At 38.3% G+C, this 22552-nt stretch overlaps 1 protein-coding gene across 1 annotated transcript in view; it reads right to left on the bottom strand.

Moving 5' to 3' along the window:
* Positions 1 to 22552, bottom strand: part of MDFIC2 (MyoD family inhibitor domain containing 2) — a 109331-nt gene that overhangs the window by 26264 nt on the left and 60515 nt on the right. Inside the window, exon 3 of the mRNA XM_039230555.1 lies at positions 20454 to 20492. Coding sequence (XP_039086486.1) covers positions 20454 to 20492 — 39 coding nt within the window. The remainder of the gene's footprint in view (positions 1 to 20453; positions 20493 to 22552) is intronic.

Below are 22552 nucleotides of genomic sequence, written 5' to 3'. Positions count from 1 at the left end.
ATCTTGTCCCAGCTTCATTTCTAAAACTTGGGTCTAAGAAATTTGTTTTCCCAATGTACTAGCCAATTTTAAGGGTCTCACAGAACAGAACCAGCTCAACCTCAGGATGTATGCAATCACTTTAATTCACATACCAATGAATGTTAGGTTACTTTGGGGTTCTCTGAGTGTATTTTTCCCCCCAAGGGTGAATTTGTTCTTATCACTCTTTTAGACCTAATCTTTGTTCCTCTTTTATTGTGCTCTTTCTCTGATACCACTTAGTCAATCTGACTTTTGCACCCTTCTCTTCCTCCCTACCCTTGTGGCTTACTTTCTTTCTTGAGTATAACCTGATTTGCTGTCTGCATGGGATATATACAAGAATGCAGTATCTATAGTCTTTACATATTTCTCCATGTACCTTAATCTTTATTCTCTATCACAACAGACATTGTAGAAAACACCAAGGTAATATAGAAACCAAATCCCTGAGTGTATCTTTATTGCTAATAGGCAGAGGGAAGATAACTGAGTGTGGATAGATCTGGATTAGTCAACTATAATAAATAGCCCAAATATATTTTCCTCTAAGTTTGTAAGTAGACCCTTCGCATACTGATTCCGAATCCCAGTTAAGGACTTGACAGGGACAAGACATGTTGCATTCTTCCTGGGTCCTCCCAGAACATTATAATGACGGATGAATAACCCAAGTTCATGTGTAGCTATGACTCCGTGCGGCAGCTGGTGTTAAAACCTCAGTAGCCAAGCCGTTTTGCTTCATTATGTTCTCCCACCTATTCTGGAAGCTCCTTGGACAAGCTCCAGATGTTCCATAAAAGGTGGCCCTTTTTATAGAGAAAAATGCTTAGTTTTCTTGTTGGCAGCCCTTAATGAGTGTGTTCTCTGAAGATAGGAAAGCACCCTGCGGAGGATACATTTAATGCAATGCTATAATTTCCACAATGCTCACTCCGTGTCTGACTTTACAACTGCCCCTTTGCCTTCCCGAGTGCCAAAGGCAGTAATGGGGTCAGTTAGAGAGCTTCCTTCAGTGCTTGGGAGTCTCCCCTCTGAGACTTCAGTGGAGTTAAACATCAGGAGAAAATTCACCCTTTTGGTTTTTTTTTTTAATTCATTTCGAAGTTCCCTCAGCAAAATGCCATTTTCAATTCTGTTCTCTATGAAAACACTATTGTTGGTAACATCCCTGTAATTTTTGCAGTTTTCTTCCCCCTGAACCATCCGACAAAACAAGGAGATGGATGAAAATGTATGTTAAGTGAAAACATAGTATTATATCTTCTTTTACTTTCGCAAAGGGTGTTAAAACAGATTCATTAGTTTTGACTAAATGCAAGGTTTCCGTGAGGATTTTCGGTAAGTGACATGACAAAGTTGATACATGCGCTCAAGACAATGGAGGTTAAAAGTGTTTGAAAATATATTTCTCTGATATACCTTGCACATTGAGCACGTTATGGAATAAATACATGGTAGATATTTTTCAATGTAAAAAAAAAAAGGATTTTTAAGGCAGGTATAGCCTTTCATGAAACACCTTCTGTACCATGGTGAGCTAGCCCACAAAAGAATTTTTTTTGGGGGGGGAGTTTCACAAGAGAAAGTAATTTATAATCCTGATATGTCAATATGTTTTTCAGTAAACTTTTCCCCAGATTTTCTTGAATTCTCGTCAGTGTAAGAATTATAATTATATGTCTTCTTCCCACTTTGAAAGTGGCACAAGGTGCTCATTTGCAGTTCTGCCGTTCAATCGTCGCTAGAATAGAAATGTCATGACTCAGTTAACAATGCTTTATTATTCACATTGATCTTTTTTTATAGTGTTCTTTATCTCAAAAACATTGTAAATCAGATAGCTACCTCCCACTCTTTTGTTCATTTGCAAATTTTTATTATTCTCATTTAAGAAAGCAGTGGTGTGTCAAGAGTTAGTGTATACTGTTTATGTTCTCCCTGCTTCAAACTCTTTTCCTCTGTACAGAGTGAAGATGCCAGAAGCATCCCTAATTCTAACTTCTTTATACACCTTCCTAAAAAAAGCTGGTATCTCCTCTGCATGAGAAGAGGTTTGATGTTTTTAAAATGCACAAAGATGAGACAATAGAATGAAAATATAGCTTAGCGTTAAGAACAAAATTGTTTTAGGTGTAGGTCTTTTAAAAGAATATCACCTGCTTCTGCCTCAGTTTCTCCCTCTTGAGCTACGTATGGGACTCACAGTGGACACTTCAGGATATATAGTGGAGCTGTTATTGAAATAACATCACCACGAGCCCCGTTTTGACAAATGATACTACTGGAAAGAGTGCGTGCTGGCTTCCTAGGGCTTAGGAAGCATGGCATCAAATCATTGTTCCTTCACCAACTACCAAGTTGGTTATTGATGTGCTGTTGACAGGATTTAAGAACAGTTCAGAAGTGTTGTAAAACACAGTGCTTTTTTTCCCAAGTTCATCTCTATGTGGACAGGTATGGGAGTCATGTGGATTAACCAACACTTCTTTAAATAAAGATCCCTCAGAAAACACCATACAGTCCCTCACTTAACAGATGAATTAGAAGCAAGACAGCAATCAGTAATTCACTCACTCATTTAGGAAGCATTTGTAACGCTCTTCTTAGAGTACCTGGCAATAGGCTAAGTGCTGGTAGATACACAGAGATGAATAGAATGTGGCCCCTGCCTTCAGAGCTCACTGAACGGGACAGGAATTCAGACAACTTCAATAGCCAGCATATTACAAGTGGATAGTAGAGGTTTGTATACAGTTCTGCAGGTGCAAGATTGAGGAATTTGCAATTATGTTTGAAGTCATGCAGAAAAATGTGTAAGAGGAGATGAACTTTTCCCTGGATCTTAAAATATTAGTATTCAGTTGCCAGGTGGCATTTGAATGCAAGGGCATTCCATGAAGTAGAAAAAGTTTGTAAACTTGGAAGTGGAACACCAGGATTCAGCAGAGCGTGGTAAGATCATGGTGGGGATAGGAGGCGGAGAGAGGTGCTTGAGAGTTAAGGCGAGAGTTAAGGTGGAGATTTTTATCTTTACTTACAGATTTTAAACTTTATCCATTGGAATAGTGGTTCTTGATCTAAGGACAGAACGACCCCAAGGAAATATATATGGATCCCTTCTTGGAATAATGCACTATATTCAGACATGTGATTATCTACGCTTACCCCTAAACATACACACTATATCCAAGTTCCCTTTATTCCTCTTTAAGAGCCTGAAATAAAGGTTTTAAGTAGGAAAAAAATCAAGACCATATCTTTGTCTCAGAAATGCCAATATAAAGAATGGATAATGTGGAAAGTAGATTGGAGTCCAGGAATTCTAGTTAGTCTTATTTGACTAGTCTTCTTCAAATTAACCTGTAAACCAATTCCCGCCTTCTCCTTATACTGGTTTTCTATGAGCGTCTATGATAACAGTCTCTCAGAGTTTTTCCATACCTCTTCTTCCTATTCCAGATATGAGTTTTTCCATACCTCTTGTCCCTGTCCAACATTTTAAGAGTGTAATTAAAAGGCCCACAAGCTACAAAGAAGACAGTAATACTTCTGGATGGAAAACAAACCACCGGGTTTGGCAATTTGGTGGTGTTTGTTAGAACAATTTCACTAGATGGGTAAGGATAGAAGCCAGATTAATTTAGGATGATGGGGAAAAAGAGAAATAAGAATGAGGAAAGCTGAACATAGGTAACAATAGCTAAGTATTTCTAGAGGCTTTTGCTGTGCCAATGTTCTATAAAGCTATTGACATGTAAACTTACCAAAATCCTTACCTCAATCCTGTGGGCTAAACATTATTACTATCCACATTTCACATATATGAGGAGCCTGAGGCACAGAAAGATGATTTGTGAATTAAAATTACAGATAGTGGGAGGCAGAGTTGCAGCTTATTTTTTTAATGTTTTATTTATTTCTGAGAGAGAGAGAGACAGACAGACAGACAGACAGACAGAATGAGCAGGGGAGGGTCAGAGACAGAGAGAGATACAGAATCTGAAACAGGCTCCAGGCTCTGAGCTGGCTGTCAGCACAGAGCCTGACATGGGGCTCGAACCCACGAACCATGAGATCATGACCTGAGCTGAAGTCGGACGCTTAACTGGCTGAGCCACCCAAGTGCCCCAAGAGTTGCAGTTTAAACTAGTTAATCTTGCTTCAGAAAAGAAGATGAACTCTTAACTACTCTGGTGAGCTGGCTCTGGAGAAAGTAGATTTAATAGGTAAATGGTGACATTTATAGAACCTGTACTATAATGGGTAAAATATTGACAATATGGTAGTAGTATGGTAGTAATTAGTAAGCAATATAAGTTATATGCCAAGGAGAAACTTTAGTGATTTCAATTTGAATAGGTCACCATTGTTGTTAGAATAATGTTTGCTAAGTATTTCAGTATTTGGAACTGAGTAAAGTGCTAACAGTAGTTGTCAGTATCCCTAAGCTTTAGAAGTTTGGGTAGAAATTAAGACATTTTTCAAAGGTGAATATCTACAATAAGATTTAAAATCTTACAATAATTAAAAAATACTGAAGAAACTTAACATTGTATCATTTTATATTTCACTGTAAATACAAAAAAATCTCGACACATTTTTTTGTCTCTAGTCAAAGTTTAATTTGGAAAGTAAACTATCTACAGCTTAACTATTCTTTCCTGTCCCTCAAAAGTAACTGTTTGTCTTATAACTGATATAAGGCTGCCAAAAAATAATGTTTCACTAGTAGAAGTTCAGAGATGGTCTCTGTTTTTTAAATATAGCACAGAAGTTCTGGAAGGATCCCTGGGGTTCTTGCTCTAAGTCAGCAGTCTTTGTCTTCCAGTCATAATACATGAATACGCATAGAGAAGGAAAATGTTTCCCGTCAATTTGCTGGACCCCGATGAAACAGTCAAGGTTTTTTTACTTTTTAACAGTGTGGTGCTAAATGTTGAAAATTGAGAGCAAGAAACTGAGTTTTATGGTCTTATAAAGGAAAATGTACTTTCCTCCCATTTATGCTTTTTTTTCATGAATCATTTATTCTTTGAAAGACAGTGTTCAGGATTTAGTTGCATTATGGTTTTCTTTACTGCCTAAAATATACAGCTGGGTTCTACCTAGAAATTCCTTCGTTCATTTGGTAAATGGTATAGGGTGTTTACTACGGGGTAGACATTGTACTAGGTGAAGAAAAACTCAGATAAAAACCCACATCAGTCTGCAGATAGCTCTGGTCTAATAGCCAAGTCCAGTAAAGAGACACTGAGAATCCCATGCACTAAATGGTATGACAGAGGCTATGAGGATACCAGTGAGGGGTGCCCACAGCCTCCATAATAAAAGGTCTTCCCAGAAAAGATGAATCAGAATAGGAATCTAGAAGAAGAATGGGAGGGATGCACATTTTCTTGTGTAAAAAGTATAAAACGTTTTGTAAAAAATCTTTTTTTCTATTATCAGCCTCCTTGTGCACATTGTAAATACTACACCATCTTTATTTATGTATCTTGAAAGAGAGAGAGAGAGAGAGTGAGCGAGCATGTGTGCCTGCATGGGCATGTGCAAGCAAGCGAGGGAGGGACAGAGAGACAGGGAGAGATGGAATCCTCAGCAGGCTCCATGCTGTCCGTGCAGAGCCCGAGGTGGGGCTCGAACCCTTGACCTCGAGATCATGACCTGAGCTGAAATCAAGAGTCAGATGCTTAGCCTACTGAGCCACCTACGGGCCCCTCAGTTACACCATCTTTAGTTCCTAAAGAATGACACATCCTGACTGGGTGCATACTGAGTTGAATGTACTTCTTCTGGATGCACAGTTAAACTGTGTCTTCCAGTGGCTTTCCTGAATGTAGATAGCATCATGCACACAGTTCTGGCAGAAGGGATGTGGGCAGAAACGATGTGCCGCGCTTGCAGGTTTGTCCATTAAAATAAGTTACTTGATTCTCCACATTTTATTCTTTATTTAATGGACAGCTTTCAGCAAAGAATACAGGAGAAAACTGAGGAGGCCCCCGGGGGTAGCCCAGCCAAAAGATAAAACAGCTGGATCCTTGAGTCACCACATGCTGGAGAGCGACTCAGAAATATCTACTCGCATTGAGCTTTGAGTAACCTAGAATAAGCTTCTATTAAATGAGGCCCCTGAAATGCAGGACTTGTTTTTTTTTTTTACAGCAGCTACCGTTAGTAAATCTGGCTAATGCAATGCAACTCTTATATGAATTAATGAATGACTATTTTCAGTATTTATTATTGAATAATAACTAAGTATGTCATATATTGTTGAATTCCAGGATTTATTCAGAGTATATTTATTATATAATTTTATCTTAGAACAAATGCTGTGAGGTAGGTACTATTACTGCCATACCCACTCTATTGGTTGAGAAATTGGGGCTCAGGAGTTGGAGACATTCAGTTAAGTTCATAGAATTAGCAATAGTGTGGCCAGGTTTTGAATCCATGCTGTTAGACATGAGAGTTGCCCACTTAAAAGTATAGTGTCTCCCATTGGTAGGAGATGATAATATATGTCGGACAACTAATCTCTCACATCATTTCTTACAAGAAGATGAACACAGTTTAATATCAACCTGTTCCTGTTATTCTGTAAAATAATGTAAAAGATTCATTTCACCATTAATATAACAACAGAAAATTCTTTTCACCAGCATGTTCTTTGATAAAAACATGTATCTAGTTACAAGCTGTTGTCAAACCCTTATTTTTGACCACTTAGAAATTTATTTTGTTCTCATAACCTCTACCAGGGGTGCTGGGTGGCTCAGTCAGTTAAGCATCTGACTCTTGATTTTGGTTCAGGTTGTGATCTCACGGTTTGTGAGTTCGAGCCCCATGTCAGGCTCTTCACTAACAGCACAGAATCTGCTTGGGTTTCTCTCTCTCTCTCTCTCTCTCTCTGCCTCTCCATTGCTCATGCGCTCTCTCCCTCTCTCAAAAGTAAATAAACATTAAAAAATAACACCTCTACCAACTCATTTTATAATTAGGCAAATAACAGATGAATCATAGATACACACTTTTTAAGTCTAGCCAAATGGAAGGGTGAATAACAACAGAAATCTCTCTTGGAATTGGCTGATTGAAGTCATTTATCTATCAGTTATTGTTTAATATGGGGTTTCATTTAACAAAACCAAAATTGAGCTGTGACAATAGCAGGCTGTAAATTATGAGTCAAGGAATCTCACGTTTTGAAGGATACCTCCTCTAAGTCGTAGTTTAATCTGTGCAACAGTTTATCTACACAGCCCTTTCTCCTACTTGAGTTTTGAAGACCGGGCTCCCTGGCGAATGCAAGGGCCGTGTGTGCATTCCAACACAATGACGCTCATGTCCGCCCGGCCGTGCTTGTGTTCTCATTGTCCTCCTAGGTGGGAGAAGTGGGTCTCAACAAACAAAAGTCTTTATTAAAAAGATGAACTTCAGTTTGAGTCAAAAAGACCTTGAGCTTGATTAGTTTTGCTACAGTTCCCTGCTCGCCGGCGCCGGATGGACCCTTCTGGGGGGACCACAGCTGTGGGCGCATCAACATTGGCCACGGCTCGGCATTTGTAACAAACACATTTTTACCTTTCCCGACACCCCAGCCCTATTGTTATCCACTGTAAATCTATTAGAAACACACAAGGGCATTTTAGTATGGGCATCGTGCACGAAAAATAGTATTGCCTGCCGGGCTCCGCTTGGCAACGGAAAAGAGGTTTTATTGAAGGAAACGGCACCGGCGAACAGCGAGCGGTGCGCGGGAAGGTAATTGTGCCTTTAACATTGGAGGCACACACGTTCTCTTAAGACTAAGACTCCTGCCCTGCCTCATCCACACCCAAAGGACCTGCTAGACAAACAGCCAGTCGTCTCTCTCTGGGATCAAGCTGTCAACGCAAACTTGAATTCTTTCCCTTTTTCTGAGCTAAGCTCTCCCCCCAGAGCTCCCGACGCCTTCCTGAGTGAAAGCTCTCAAAGAGCTCCCTTCTAAATGGCATCACATGCGCAGCGCTCTTCAAACTGACAGAACAAAAGAGCCAAATTACCAAAGTATGGTCTGAGTGACTTGTTAGTTGCGCCGGGTGATTACTTCTTAATGGGCTCTGAGAGCAGCCAGTGGGTTTTGACGCTGCTTAACTAAACCTTGCAGAGTTCTTCCCTGGTTAGTTACTAATTAAGGTTGATTTGCTTAATCAGCTAAACACACTCTAATGAGGGAGAGAGGCGGGGAGACAAGGAGATGGGGCAAGAGGTAGTCCCTACTCCTCTCTCTTATCCTTCCCAATTAGTGGCAGTGAAATTACTTGGACGAGGAGTCGCAAATATGAATTCTCATCCGGAAGGACTAAACAGTCCTGCTGTGTGTGGGGGGGGGGGTCGGGGGGGGTGTGCGTGCGCGTATGTGTGTGTCTTCATGGCTTTTTCCCTTCCCCAGCTGATGCGATGTCAAATAATAGTCCTGTGTTTTTGAAGGCTAGTTAGCCCTGGCTGCTCCCAAAGCCATATTGTCTGCTCCTTCCGCCCTGCTTCCCCCTGACCGTTAATGAATATGTTCAACTGGCCCGGGTCACTTTATTATTCTGACATAATGAACTGGGGGATGTGATTTCCAAGTTCTGAGACTGACACTAGCAGGGTGACGTTTTCACCTCGAGGTGCCCCAACTGTATACTCGACACACTTGGAAGAATAAATATTGATCTGCTTTCTGAGGATGTGCGCCATGTGAAATGTTAATGCTTTTAAATGCCTTTGGACATACAAAGTAGCTATTATTACCGTTATTATTATAAGGTATAAAATCTCAGAGAGTATCTCAGCTTTACCCTTTATCCTCATGATTAGTGCCCATGTGTTGAGTGCCCATTGTGTTCACACCCCCACTCATGAGACTGAAAATAGTGATGACATTGTAAGACAAAGACATTCATTTTGTGACTCCCGAGAAAGAAGGGAAGGATTATTTTCAACAATGATGTGAACATATATTGTTTTGTGAACTACTGATAATGAATGTTTATTCCCTTGTGGGTCCTTACTTGTTATTGGGTTGGAGATTTTCTACTTGTCTTCCCTACGTGTTTCATTCTTTTGTATAGAGAGAAGGGAAAAAATGTCATTTAAAAAAATCTTTTGTTTATTTTTGAGAGATCGCAAGTAGGGAATGAACAGAGAGAGGAGGACAGAGGATTTATACTGACAGCAGAGAGCCCGATGCAGGGCCTGAACTCATGAACTGTGAGATCATGACCTGATCTGAAGTTGGATGCTCAACCAACTGAGCGGCCCAGGTGCCCCCCAGAAATTGCCATTTAAAATCATAGTAGGCTATAAAAGTTTGGGGGCCTAAGAGAGATGGGGATAATAACTGAACTTTGGTTTGGGAGAATAATTTCTGAGAAAGTTCGATATTAAAAGTGAGTTTCCCCCAAGCTATGGTGTAGGAGAGAATCCTAGTTAAATTTCTTTATGTAAGAAAAAGCCAAAATTCGTGGTTGGGGTGGTACTATCAAGTCTTAAAAATATAGGAGTGAAGTAATATGGCAGAAGGCAAGATCTCAGAATGGAAAAATGGCTGATGAGAATGGTCAAGTGACACAGTTAACAATATGGCTATCTAATATCATTTTTTTTTTTTTTTACAAATAGTTTATTGTCAAATTAGTTTCTACATAACACTCAGTGCTCATCCCCAAAGTGCCCTCCTTCATGCTCTAATATCATTTTAAATTGCTCACTAGCTGGTACTTCGATCATAAAGCCTTTATCCCCATTGCTATTTCACTTTTGTCAAACTTCAGTAAAAATCTATTAGACACAATCTATTGTTGATGGCATTAAGAACAAAGAGATTGAAATCACTTCCAGTGAAGCCAGATGAAAACTTAGGTAGATAGATCTGAGTGAGTTGTGGAAAAGATTTTGCAAGGAGCAACTAGGGATTGGGCATGAAGCAATTTTGCTTTTCTCAAGGATTCTAGAGACCTGAAGAGATTCCTGGGCTGATATCTGAGTTATACATTTGCTTACTTATTAGGTATATTTATTCAAGTACTGGTTATTGAATATCTACTCTATACCAGGGACTTTGATGGTGATTTGGGAATGAAAAAGTGACTAGTAATGGTAAGATCTCTGTGCTTAGTACACCTTATCATCATAAGTAATGGGATGAACCTATATCTATTCTGCAGCAATTTAGAAATTTCTAACAATTTTTTGTAATCCGCCCATATTCTAGCATTTCTATTTTCTTCCCTTCTTCTTCCTTGCTTCCTTTGTTTTAGGCAAATTAGTTTCTTTATTGACTCCTAGTTTTAAAATTTTTGCTCAAGTTGCTATCACGTATAATGCCTCCCTTCTTCTCACCTAGTTAAATCATGCCAGTTTCTCCTTAAAACCTGCCTTGGACATCCTCAGCTCAAAGAAACCTCAAGTTGTTTTCTGATTTAATTGGTCTGGAGTACACTTCGGACCTCACAATTTGTAATAGCTGCCAAGATTAATGTATAGCCGGAGTTGAGAACCACTATCCAAAAGAGGACATATAGGCAGAGTTTAAGATGGCGGGGTAGGAAGATCCTGAGGTCGCCTCTTCTTGTGGGTACAACAAATCTACAACCTCATATGGAATAATTCCCTCTGAAGAGGATGTAGGAACCGGACAAAGAGCCTATACAATAAGGGGTAGCACTGAGATGGGTTGAAGGCAGACTCATGGTCTCAAGGGGAAAAAAATACACCCAAGAGCAGCATTCTACAGATGGGAGTGGACTCAAAGATTCCCTGAGGAGCAAGAGATTTGAGCTCCACATCAAGAACCCTAAAGTGAGATGAGCCCCCCAAATATCTGGCTTTGAAAAGCAACAGGGAATCCATTCAGGAAAGCTACAGAACTAGGGAAAAGGAAGACTGCTCATAATGGGTTTGGGCACTGACTCACTCACCTTGGAAACCAGTGCAAAAATATCAGATCGAAAAGCCCATAAACGATAGATGAAGGAGACCCGCTTACTAATCTTGTAGCACCTGCTGAAGAGGCAGGAGGTAGCTAGGCCTCTCCTCAGAGACTGAGATGCAGGAGGAAGCCATTTTTGCTATCTTGTTCTCCCATGCTGATCCTGGCACAGGTGGGTGCCATTTTGGAATCCTCTCTTTAAAATGTGAATGCCAGGGGGCATATCCCTCTGAGAGCCCTGTACAACCCTGCCCCTCAGTTGGTCTCACAGCTGATAGGATGATAATGCTGCCCTACAGTGTACCCCCAGCAGCTATGGCCAGGCCTTGCAGACAGTAGGCCCGGAGACCAGCACTGCCCACCCGTATGCCTGCAGCAGTCACAGCCTTGTTACAAAAGAAAGGCATCTGCTATTCACACAGGGGACCGCCTTGGAGCATGTGGCTGTGACAGCACAGTAATTGCACTTCTGGGCCCCACAGGACATCTCCTCCATGAGGTCATGCTTTCAAGACTAGGAGACATAGCTAAACTACCTAATGCATAAAAACAAACAGAGTTAGGCAAAATGAGAGAACAGAAGAATGTGCTCCAAATTAAAAAAAAAAAAAAGACAAAAACCTCAGAGGAAGAGCTAAACAAAATGACGATAAGCATCCTATTCAGTGAAGAGTTCAAAATACGGCTCATAAAAATGCTTCCTGAATTTGGGCGAAGAATGGATGAACACAATGAGACCTTCAACAGAAAGACAGAAAATACAAGTATCAATCAGAGCTGCAGAACACAGTAACAGAAATGAAAAATACACAAGAGGTAATAAACACCAAACTAGATGATTCAGAGGAACACATCAGTGACCTGGGAGGCAGAGTACTAGAAATCATCCAAACTGAACAGAAAATAGATTTTTTTTTAAAAAAATGAGGATAGTTTAAGGGACATGAGGAACAACATTAAACATACTACTGTTTGCACTGTAGTGGTCACAGAAGGAGAAGAGAGACAGGGAAAGAACAATTATTTTAAGAAATAATAGCTGAAGGGGCGCCTGGGAGGCTTAGTCGGTTAAGCGTCCGACTTTCGCTTAGGTCATGATCTCGCGGTTCGTGGGTTCGAGCCCCGCGTCGGGCTCTGTGCTGACTGCCAGCTCGGAGCTTGGAGGCTGTTTCACTCTGTCTCTCCCTCTCTCTCTGACCCTCCCCTGCTCACGCTGTCTCTCTCTCTCCTAGAAATAAATAAAACATTAAAAAAAAAAAAAAAAGAAAGAAATAATAGCTGAAGACTTCCCTAACGTGGGGAAGGAAACAGACATTCGGGTCCACATGGAACAGAAAATTTCAAATGAGATGAACCCAAAGAGATCCACAGAAAATCATGTAATAATTAAAATGTCAAAAGTTAAAGATAAAGAGAGACTCTTAAAGCAATTCATTACATTTAAGGGAACCCCCAAAAGACGATCAGCTGATTTTGCAGTGGAACTTTGCAGGCCACGAGGAAGTGGCTTGTATATCCCAAGTCCTGAAAGAAAAGAACTTCCAACCAAGAATGTCTTAATCTGGTAATGTTAAAATTCAGAACTGAAAGGGAGATCAAGAGTTTCCCAGACAAGGACAAGCTAAAGGAGTTCTTCAACACTACACTGCTTTTTAAAGAAATATTAGGGCACTTCTTTAAGTGAAAAGAGAGAGCACTGATTAACGAGAAAACTTATAAGAAAAAAACATCACACTGGTAAAGGCAAACATAAAGTAAAGGTAATGGATCAACCACTTTAAAGCTCGTATAACAGTAATAGAACAAAAGTTGTTAAATCAACTCTACAATAATTAGTTAAAGAATACACAAAATAAAAGTTATAACACGATATCAAAAACATAAAATGTGGGAGGAGGCAGTAAAAATGTAGTGCTTTTAAAATGCATTCAAACTTAGGTGAACACCAACGTAAAATAGATTGTTAATATAAATAGGCTGTTATATATAAATCTCAGGATAACCACACACACACACACACACACACAAACCTATAATAGATACGTAAAAAAATAGATGGTAATCCAAACATAACAAGTTATCAGGTCTCAAGGAAAAAGAACAAGAGAAGAACAAAGAAACAGACAAATTACAGGAACATCCAAGAAACAATTGAGAAAAATGGCAATGAATACCTATCAGTACTTAAATATAAATAGACTAAGTGCTCCAATCAAAGATCTAGAGTGGCTGGAAGGATTTGAAAAAAGAAAAACAATCAACAAGACCCATCTGTATGCAGCTTAGAAGAGACTCACTTTGGTTCTAAAGACACACACAGACTGAAGGTGAAGGGATGGGAAAATACATACCATGCAAATGGAAATGAAAAGAAAGTTAGGATAGCAATATTTTATCAGACAAAATAGACTTTTAAACAAAGGCTATAACAAAAGACAAACAAGAGCATTACGAAATGAATATCTTTAAAGGGATCAATCCAACAAAGGATATAACACTAATAAATATGCATCCAACATAGCAGCACTTAAATCTATAAAGCAAATATCAACAGACACAAAGAGAGAAACTGACAATAATAAAATAATAGTGAAAAACTTTAATACCTCATTTACCTGACTGGGTAGATCACATAGAAAAATAAGAAGGAAATACTGGCTTTAAAAGACATATTAGATCAGATGGAGTTGAAATAAACAGAGAGAACATTCCATCCCAAACCAGTGACATGCACATTCTTTTCAAGTGCACATGGAACATTCTCCAAGATAGATCACATATTAGACCACAAAACAAGTCTTGATAAGAGGATTGAAATTATATCAAGTATCTTTTCCAGCCACAACAGTATAAAACTAGAAATCAATTCTAAGAAGAAACCTAGAAAACAAATGAAGACTAAGCAGCATGCTACTAAACAACAAATGGATCAACAAAGAAATCAAAGATGAAATTAAAAAAAAAATCTTGAGACAAATGAAAGTGACAACACAATGTTCCAAAATCCATGGGACACAGCAAAGCAGTTCTAAGAGGGGTCCCTCGAGGGCTACCCCAAGAAATGAGAAAAATCTCAAATAAGCAATCTAACCTTACACACAACTAGAAAAAGAAGAAAACCCGGAGTTAATAGAAAAGGAAATAATAATATCAAAGCAGAAATAAAATAGAAACTAAAAAACAATAGAAAAGATCAATGAAACTAAAAGCTGATAAAAAAAAATTGATGAACCTTTAGCCAGACTCATGAAGAAATAGAGAGGACCCAAATAAATGAAATTGGAAATGACAAAAAAGAAGTTACAACTGATGCCACAGAAATACAAAGAATGATAAGAGACTACTATAATTATATGCCAATAAATTGGACAACTAGAATTGCATCAACAAATAATTAAAAACAAACAAACAAATAAAACAACTCCCAGCAAACAAAAGTTTAGAATCAGAAGTCTTTACAGGTGAATTCTATCCAGTATTTCAAGAAGAGTTAATACCTATCCTTCTTAAACTATTCCAAATAACTGAAGAGGAAGGTGTGCTTCCAAACTTAGTCCACAAGGCCAGCATTACTCTGGTGCCCAAACCAGACAAGGCGCTATAGAACAAAAATAAAGAAAGAAAACCAATATTCGTGTAAGCATAGATGCAAAAATCCTCAGTAAAATATTAGCATACCAAATTGAAGAGTTCATTATAAAGATCAGATACCATGATCAAGTAGTATTTATTTCAGGGATGTAAGGATGATTGAATTGCTGCAAGTCAATCAACCTAATATACCACATTAACAAAATAAAGGATAAAAATCATGTGATCATCTCAATAGATGCAGAAAAAGCATTTGACAAAATTCAACACACATTTATGATAAAAATTCTCAGCAAAGTGGGTATGGGAAGAATGTACCTCAACCTAATAAAGGACATATAAGTCACCCAAAGCTAACACCACACTCAGCGCTAAAAGGCTGAAGGTTTTTCCTAAGTTCAGGAACATGATAAAGATATCCACTCCCACTACTTCTATTCAGCACAGTATTAGAAGTCCTAACCACAGCAATTAAGCAAGAGAAACAAATGAAAGGCATCCAAATTGGAAAATAGGAAACAAAACTGTCACAATTTGCAGATGGTGTGATACTATATAATAAAAACCCTAAAGACTCCACCAATGATTATCAGAACCAATAAATTCAGTAAATTTGCAGTATACAAAATCAGTACACAGAAATCTATCATGTTTCTATACAGTAATAAATTATCAGAAGTTAAGAAAATCCCATTTATGGGGTGCCTGGGTAGCTCAGTTGGTTAAGCATCCAAGTTGGGCTCAGGTCATGATCTCACGGTTTATGGGTTCAAGGCCTGCACCAGGCTCTGTGCTGACAGCTAGCTCAGAACCTGAAGCCTGCTTCAGATTCTGTATCTCCTTCTCTCTCTGAGCATCCCCTGCTCACGCTGTCTCTCTCTCAGAAATAAATAAAATATTTAAAATTTTTTTTAAAATCCCATTTGTAAATGGGATTTGTAAATTGCATCATAAAGAATTAAATGCCTAGGAATAAGTTTAACCAAGGAGGTAAAAGGCCTGTAGTCTGAAAGTTAGAAGGCATTGATAAAAGAAATTGAAGGTGACATAAATAAATGGAATGATATACGATGCTCATGGATTAGAGGAATTCATATGTAAAATGTCCATACTATCTGAAGCAGTCTACACATTCAATGCAATCCTCATGAGAATATCAGTCTCTTTTTCAGAGAACTGGAACCAGTAATCCTAACATTTGTATGGAATACTGGGAGACTCCAAATGGCCAAAGCAATCTTGAGAAAGAAGAACAAATTTGGAGGTATCATGCTCCCTTATTTTAAACTATACTGCAAAGCAATTATAATCAAAACAGTATAGTACAGGCATGAAAACAGACACCTAGATCAATGGAACAGAAGAGAGCCCAGAAATAAACCAATACTTATATGATTAATTAATTTACAACAGAGGAGGTGAAAATATACAACAGGGAAAGACAGTTTCCTCAGTCCGTGGTACTGGGAAAACTGGACAACTACGTGCAAAAGAACGAAACTGAGCCACATTTTTTAAGCCATATACAAAAATAAATTCAAAATTATTTCAATATTTAAATGTAAGACCTGAAATGATGAAGTTCCTAGAAGGAAACAGACAGTAAGCTCTTTCACATCAATCTGAGTGACATTTTTGTGGATCTCTTTCCCCAAGCATGGACAACAAAAGCAAAAGTAAAGCAATTGGGTCTCCATAAAACTACAAAAAAATCCCAAAACAAAAACACAAACAAACAAACTAAAAGCTTTTGCACAGCAGAGAAACCATTAAAATGAAAGGCAACCTACTGAATGGAAGAGGATACTTGCAAATGATATATCCAGTGAAGGTTTAACATCCAAAATATATAAAGAACTCATAATAACTCAACATCAAAAGAACAAACAATCTAGTTTAAAAATGGACGGAGGGCCTGACTAGACACTTTTACAAAGACTTACAGATTGCCAGCAGCCGTGTGAAAAGATGCTCAGCATTACTAAACCCTCAGGGAAATGCAAATCAAACTGCAATGAGATACCACCTAGGGAAGGCTGTCAGCTTTGCACCATTGAATGTGATGTTAGCTGTGGGTTTGTCTCACTTACATGGCCTTTATTATGTTGAGGTACATTCTTCCCATACCCACTTGGCTGAGAGTTTTTATCATGAATGTTAGAATGGCTGTTATCAACAAGACAAGAAATAACAAATGTTGGTAAGGACTTGGAGGAAAGACAACCCTTATGGGTTGCTACTAAGAATGTAAACTGGTGCAGTCACAAAGGAAAAAAGTATTGAAATTCCTCAATAATTAAAATAGAACAACTATACAATCCAGCTTCTTGTATTAATTGATAAAAAAGAAAAATCCCTGAAAACACTAATTTGGAAAGATATATGCACTCTATGTTCATGACAGTGTTATTTGCAGCAGCCAGGATGTGGAAGCAGCCTAAATATCCATTGGTAGATGAAAGTATAAAGAAGATGTGGTGTATATACACACATGGAGAAACACACACACACTGGATTATTACTTGGCCATAGAAAAGAATGAAATCTTGCCATTTGCAACAATGTGGATGGACCTAGAGGGTATTTTGCAATGTGAAATAAGTCAGACAGGGAAAGACAAACACCATATGCTTTTACTTCGATGTGGAATTAAAAAAACTAAACGACCTAACAAATAAAACAAAACAGAAAGAGGCTCATAGATGTAGAGGACAAACTGATCCCAGAGGGGATGAGAGTATCAGGATGGATAAAATTGGTGAAATGAATTAAGAAGGATGATCTTCCAGTTATAAAGACATGCGAATGAAATGTACAGCATAGGAAATACAGTAAAGAAAATATTGTAACACATTTGTAGTTTATATAAATATAGAATCACTATGTTGTACCGCTGAAACTAATACAGTGTTGTATGTCACTTATTCTTCAATAAATACTAAAAATTAAAAAAATGTAAAAATTAGAACCCCCCCCACAAAGGTATACATCTAAAATCTTATTGTTACAGTTTGCTGTGATTGTATTTAACTGAAATATCTGTCTGTTCCTTTACATTTTCTGTACCCTGTCAGAGAAGAGGCCCTCTTCCTTTTAAAGGTGAATGTATGCATCTGGAAGGTGCATCCTTATCTCTTCACCATACCCCAAGACCTGTCTTTATCCACATTATCCCCCTTCCCTATATTTTGAGTTTCACTCTACTGCCCCCTTCCTCTCTTTGCATGCATGCCTGGAGGTACCATAGTCCCAGATCCTTCTTGCATTAATTTTTCCATCCGTTTCCTCAGAGAAGTCCTCAACACATACTACTTTATTATCCATTCATTCCTTTGTCCTTCACAATTGACTTTCATCCCCATTTGAACGAAACTCATCTTTCAGAGTTTATGTGGTATGGCACGCTATGTGCTTGATAAATATTTGTTGAATGAATACACAAATGAACACACTATTTTCTCCTCACCAAATCGAAGATCTTTAGCCAGTTTTCCCCCTCCTTGATACATGCATGGTTAGTCTGGCCCATGACTCTGTCCCCATTGTCTTTTACATTGAATTCTGGTTTTCCTCTTACTATGATGCTTCGTCTAGGATACTTGACTGGCCCCCATTTTTGGAAGCAGTGTTCCATGTGTTTATGGGTTGTGGTGGAGGACAAACTTAGGGTTCAGATTAAGTCCCTGATACTTAATAGCTGTATGACTTAGGACACAGTACCCATTTCTTCATATTTTGAAAGGAGGTGATAATAGTGTTCTTCTAAAGGTTGATGTGATGCCCCAGGCCCTTGCAAACCCAGTCAAGCCTCCATTCATGTCAGTATTTGTATTCATTCCAGTGGCTATAAACTCCTTATGGGCAGTTGTCATGCTGGTTATTGTTTTTGGTTTTTTTTCCTCTTATTCTATCTATCTTCAAAACTAGCAGTGTTGAGCTTGGGGTCCTTGAAAAATACAAATTGTGAATGAGTGAGCAAATGAATTGTTCCCCTCCTCTTAAAGGATGACCTTTCCCAAAGCCTTGGCTTCAGTTATCTTCACTCTTTCCCTTGCTGACCTCGTTTAATCCCTGAGGATGTTTTGACTTCAGACATTTTTTTTTCAACCATCTTCTTCAGGTAGATCACCACCAAACCTAAACTGATATCAGACTGAGCTCTTTGTGTCCCTAGATCCAAATTTGCTGTCTTTAATATAATTCCCAAAAGAATATGCTTAAGACATCTCTTTGATACTTTAAATCCCTATGTTTAAAAAATAACTAGTCTTCATTCCTTCTCTTATTATTCATTCTTAGAGATACATATTATATATTTACCATTTCATATTTATTTATTATACATGTACATTTAAAATACCCTCTTATATAAAATATATATGTCTAACCTGTACATTTAATTTATATATACATATACACACAGAATATATGTATTACACATTTTAATAACCTCCAAAGAGTTCTACATGCTTATTTGTTTATGGGCTCTAAGATAATGCCACCTGCAAAATATTGTTCTTCCTAATCAGTACCTCAAGTTATTAGCTACCTGCCCCGTTGAAACCAAAAATAATAATGTTAATTTTTAAAAGGCAAGATACCTTAGCTGCTAGTAACTTGACCCTTATTTTAATAGAAAACTTTCTTTTATGTAAACAGTATATATTTATTATGCAAGCAACATGCAGATAAATTTTTATTGTAAAAAAAAAAAAAACCTTAAGCGACGCAGAACTGTAAAGTTAAAAGCAAAATCCCTACTTCACCACTGACGCTTACCCATGCTTACTGTTCTTTACAGGGGTGATTCCTATTATCGGTTTAGGAAAACTCTTTTATAGACCTTTCACTTACATTAATGAACAGATGCACGTTTGATTTTTACTTTACATAAACGCACATTATTATATTTATTAACGTGGACCTGGAATGTTTCCCTTATTAAAACATGTTGGAGGGAGGGCTCCCTTAGATTTGCTTCTTTTTTTTTTTTTTTTAATGTCTTATTCATTTCTAGGAGAGAGACAGCGTGAGCAGGGGAGGGCCAGAGAGAGAGGGAGTCACAGACTGAAACAGGCTCCAGGCTCTGAGCTGGCAGTCAGCACAGAGCCCGACGCGGGGCTCGAACCCACGACCCGTGAGATCATGACCTAAGCGAAAGTCTGACGCTTAACCAGCTAAGCCACCCAGGCGCCCCAGATTTGTTTCTTCCTAGAAGTCTACTTCTATATAGTATTGCTGTATACCAAAGCCCCATAACATGTTTACACAGATTTTATTGGTGAATTCTTAAAAGCTACCTTGATGTTTTTTTTTTCTTGATGTTTATTTTTAATCCCCTTCAGATGCATAATCTTTTAACTAAATGAGAAAACACATTTCAAACTTTTCTCCTTTAGCCTCTTTGTGCATGCCTCTTTTCCTATTCCTTACAGTGACACTTCTACTTATCCTCCAAACTCAGTTCAAATGTTAACCTATCCATGGAGTCCTCTACACTAACTTCATATTAAAGTGATATTTTTAAGAGATTCCCCGGTGTTGAGGACAGAGACGGAGGTTTTTATACTCCCACAAAGCTAAACATAGGGTTCTATCTATGTGTGGTATATTTTGAATCCATGTCCTGCCTAAACAAATACATGATTTGTAACTTTTGTTTTCTAACATGTATGCATAGATAGGCTATAAGCACCTTCAAGGTAAAAACATGTCTCAGTGCGTCTTGAGTAATGTAGATATTTGATGATTTGCATGCTAGTGCTATATTAACTGTATCATGGACATGAACAAAGATGGAGTTCTTTCGTTATCATGCTGGATCAAAAGTGCCCATCAGTCGGTCTAGGAGTCTATTACAAAGAAATAGGGATGAACCTACCAGGATCTCCTAGAGGATTTTGAAGTGAGCTGGATAATCCTAAAAGCAAAGAAAGTCAAAAGTATTCTTCACATGGTTATCCATTGTTTCTTGTTGTTGTTGTTGTTCTGCTTTGTTTTTGCCTTTCCAAGACCCTTTCCTCTCTCTCTCTCTCTCTCTTTTTTTTTTTTTTTTCCCAGAAAAGAGAACCCTATCTTTCAATGGAGGACCTGAATGTGGCTTGAGTGGCATGGCCTTGCCCTCCCCGGCTCCATGCACAGAAACATGGTAACACCAGTTCTCCATTGGCTCGCCACAGCAGTTTGTTGGGGGATGGTTATGAGACTCAGCTAGTACCAATGAGGATGATCCCTCCAACTTGACGTAAGCATGCCAGGAGTGAGGGTTCACTCCTCTCTTGTGAGGTGGAAAGATAATGCAGCCTGTGATTGACGGAAGCTCACTTTCCCACCATCGGTAGCAAGCCTGAGAGTAAAGCCAAAACAGGGGTCAAATGGCTGAGAAAAGAAGGTAAAGACAGGACACTTAATTCATCATTTGTCCGTTGATTTACTTTTTCCCGAAGCTTGTCTACTCCTGGACATTCTAGATGAGTATCCAAATTCCCTTTACCTAAGGTAGTGGAATTTGTATGCCCTATAATGGAGAGAGACTCAGAAAATTACATAGAAGGTTTAATTAATTTTAAATATTTCTTCTGACTCTATTTTCTTCCCATCTCTTTTTAGAGGATGTATGGTGATGAAATTCTCTAAATTTAATTGTTTAGTCTCTGCTTTCTAACTCCCAAAATGTTCACAGAATGGAAATGTTTAATTTTGTGAAGGTATGCCAAAAATGATCTACAAAAATGGCTTAAAATTGGAGGCTGGATCTTATGCTAAAATGACTGGTTAGAAATCAGAAAACTGAAATGTGGTTTCTGCTGACCTGGTCTTTTATCAGTTTTATTCAATTTACGTCATTGAGGAGAGGGAGACAGGAACTTATATATATTGACGACCTATTCATTCAATTCCACTATTTCATGAATTTATCCCTTTCATGTAAACATTGTTATCCCCATTTGAAAAATTTTTTAAATCCAAATGATTCTCAGAGTTCCAGTCTTGCACAGTGTACCCTAGCTGGTTAGGTTTAATAGATGTAAGATTAGAATCCATTTGGGATTCTGACTTTTAAACCAGCCTTCTCCACCATCTGTAATGCCATAAAATTGGGATGAATGTTGACTCTATTCTCTGTTCTCAAAGCACATTTTCAACTTTTAGTCCACTGTCTTGACATGTATGCCTTCGTATTATTGTTTTGGGGAATAATAGGCATTTTGGGGGTGAAGTACATTGATCTAGAAAGAGTATGAGGTTTGAACCTCATTCTGGACCTGTGATTTTCCACTAAAGAGTGCTGTGATTACGTGGCTCAAGCTTTCTATATTCTTAGTTTCCTCCTCCATCAAGTAGAAGATAAGGGCCAATCGTCTCTCAAGTCTATGTTGGCACCCTTCTACTGGTAAATGTTTCTCCACAAGACTGTACATCTTCTCTTAGAGACTGGACCACCTGCGTTATGATGATCCGCTAGAGATAGTGATGTCTTGTTCAACTCAGTATTTCCTAACACTGGGCCCAGTGTATGGCAAATAGTAGATGATCAATAAATATTTGTTGAATAAATAGATGAGGGAATGAAGCCTATGCACTTTTGTGTACAGAATACTATGTTTTAGTTTGATTCTTTTTCCCCCAATTGACCAAGAGGATTTGAAATTTTATGGGTGAGAGGTAAAAATAGATTAGTGATTGATTTGAGTATTATGGGCTCTATACATCAACATAGATTTTTAAAGAGGGCTTTCTTTTATTCAGAGCTCAGTATAAGCAAAGAGCTAACTCAAATTTTTAAAATTAAAGATGTACTTTAGAGTGTAAAATGGTCATCTAGGTGGCCATTGTATTTCAGCTTTTAGACTTGGTAACTGAGCCATCGTGGTGAACCTTCTGTGTGAATGAAGCCTTCCTTAATCGGCTTTTCCTATATTACTTCATCCTGGGAAAGAAAAGCAGTAGTTAAGCCAGAAGCAAGAAGGATAACAGAAA

This window comes from Hyaena hyaena, unplaced genomic scaffold (assembly GCF_003009895.1).
Source record: "Hyaena hyaena isolate Hyena2069 unplaced genomic scaffold, ASM300989v1 scaffold_48, whole genome shotgun sequence".
In the NCBI taxonomy this organism is placed as follows: domain Eukaryota; kingdom Metazoa; phylum Chordata; class Mammalia; order Carnivora; family Hyaenidae; genus Hyaena; species Hyaena hyaena.
The sequence above is the reverse complement of the archived record's forward strand: the minus strand, read 5'-3'. Positions and strand labels throughout refer to the sequence as shown.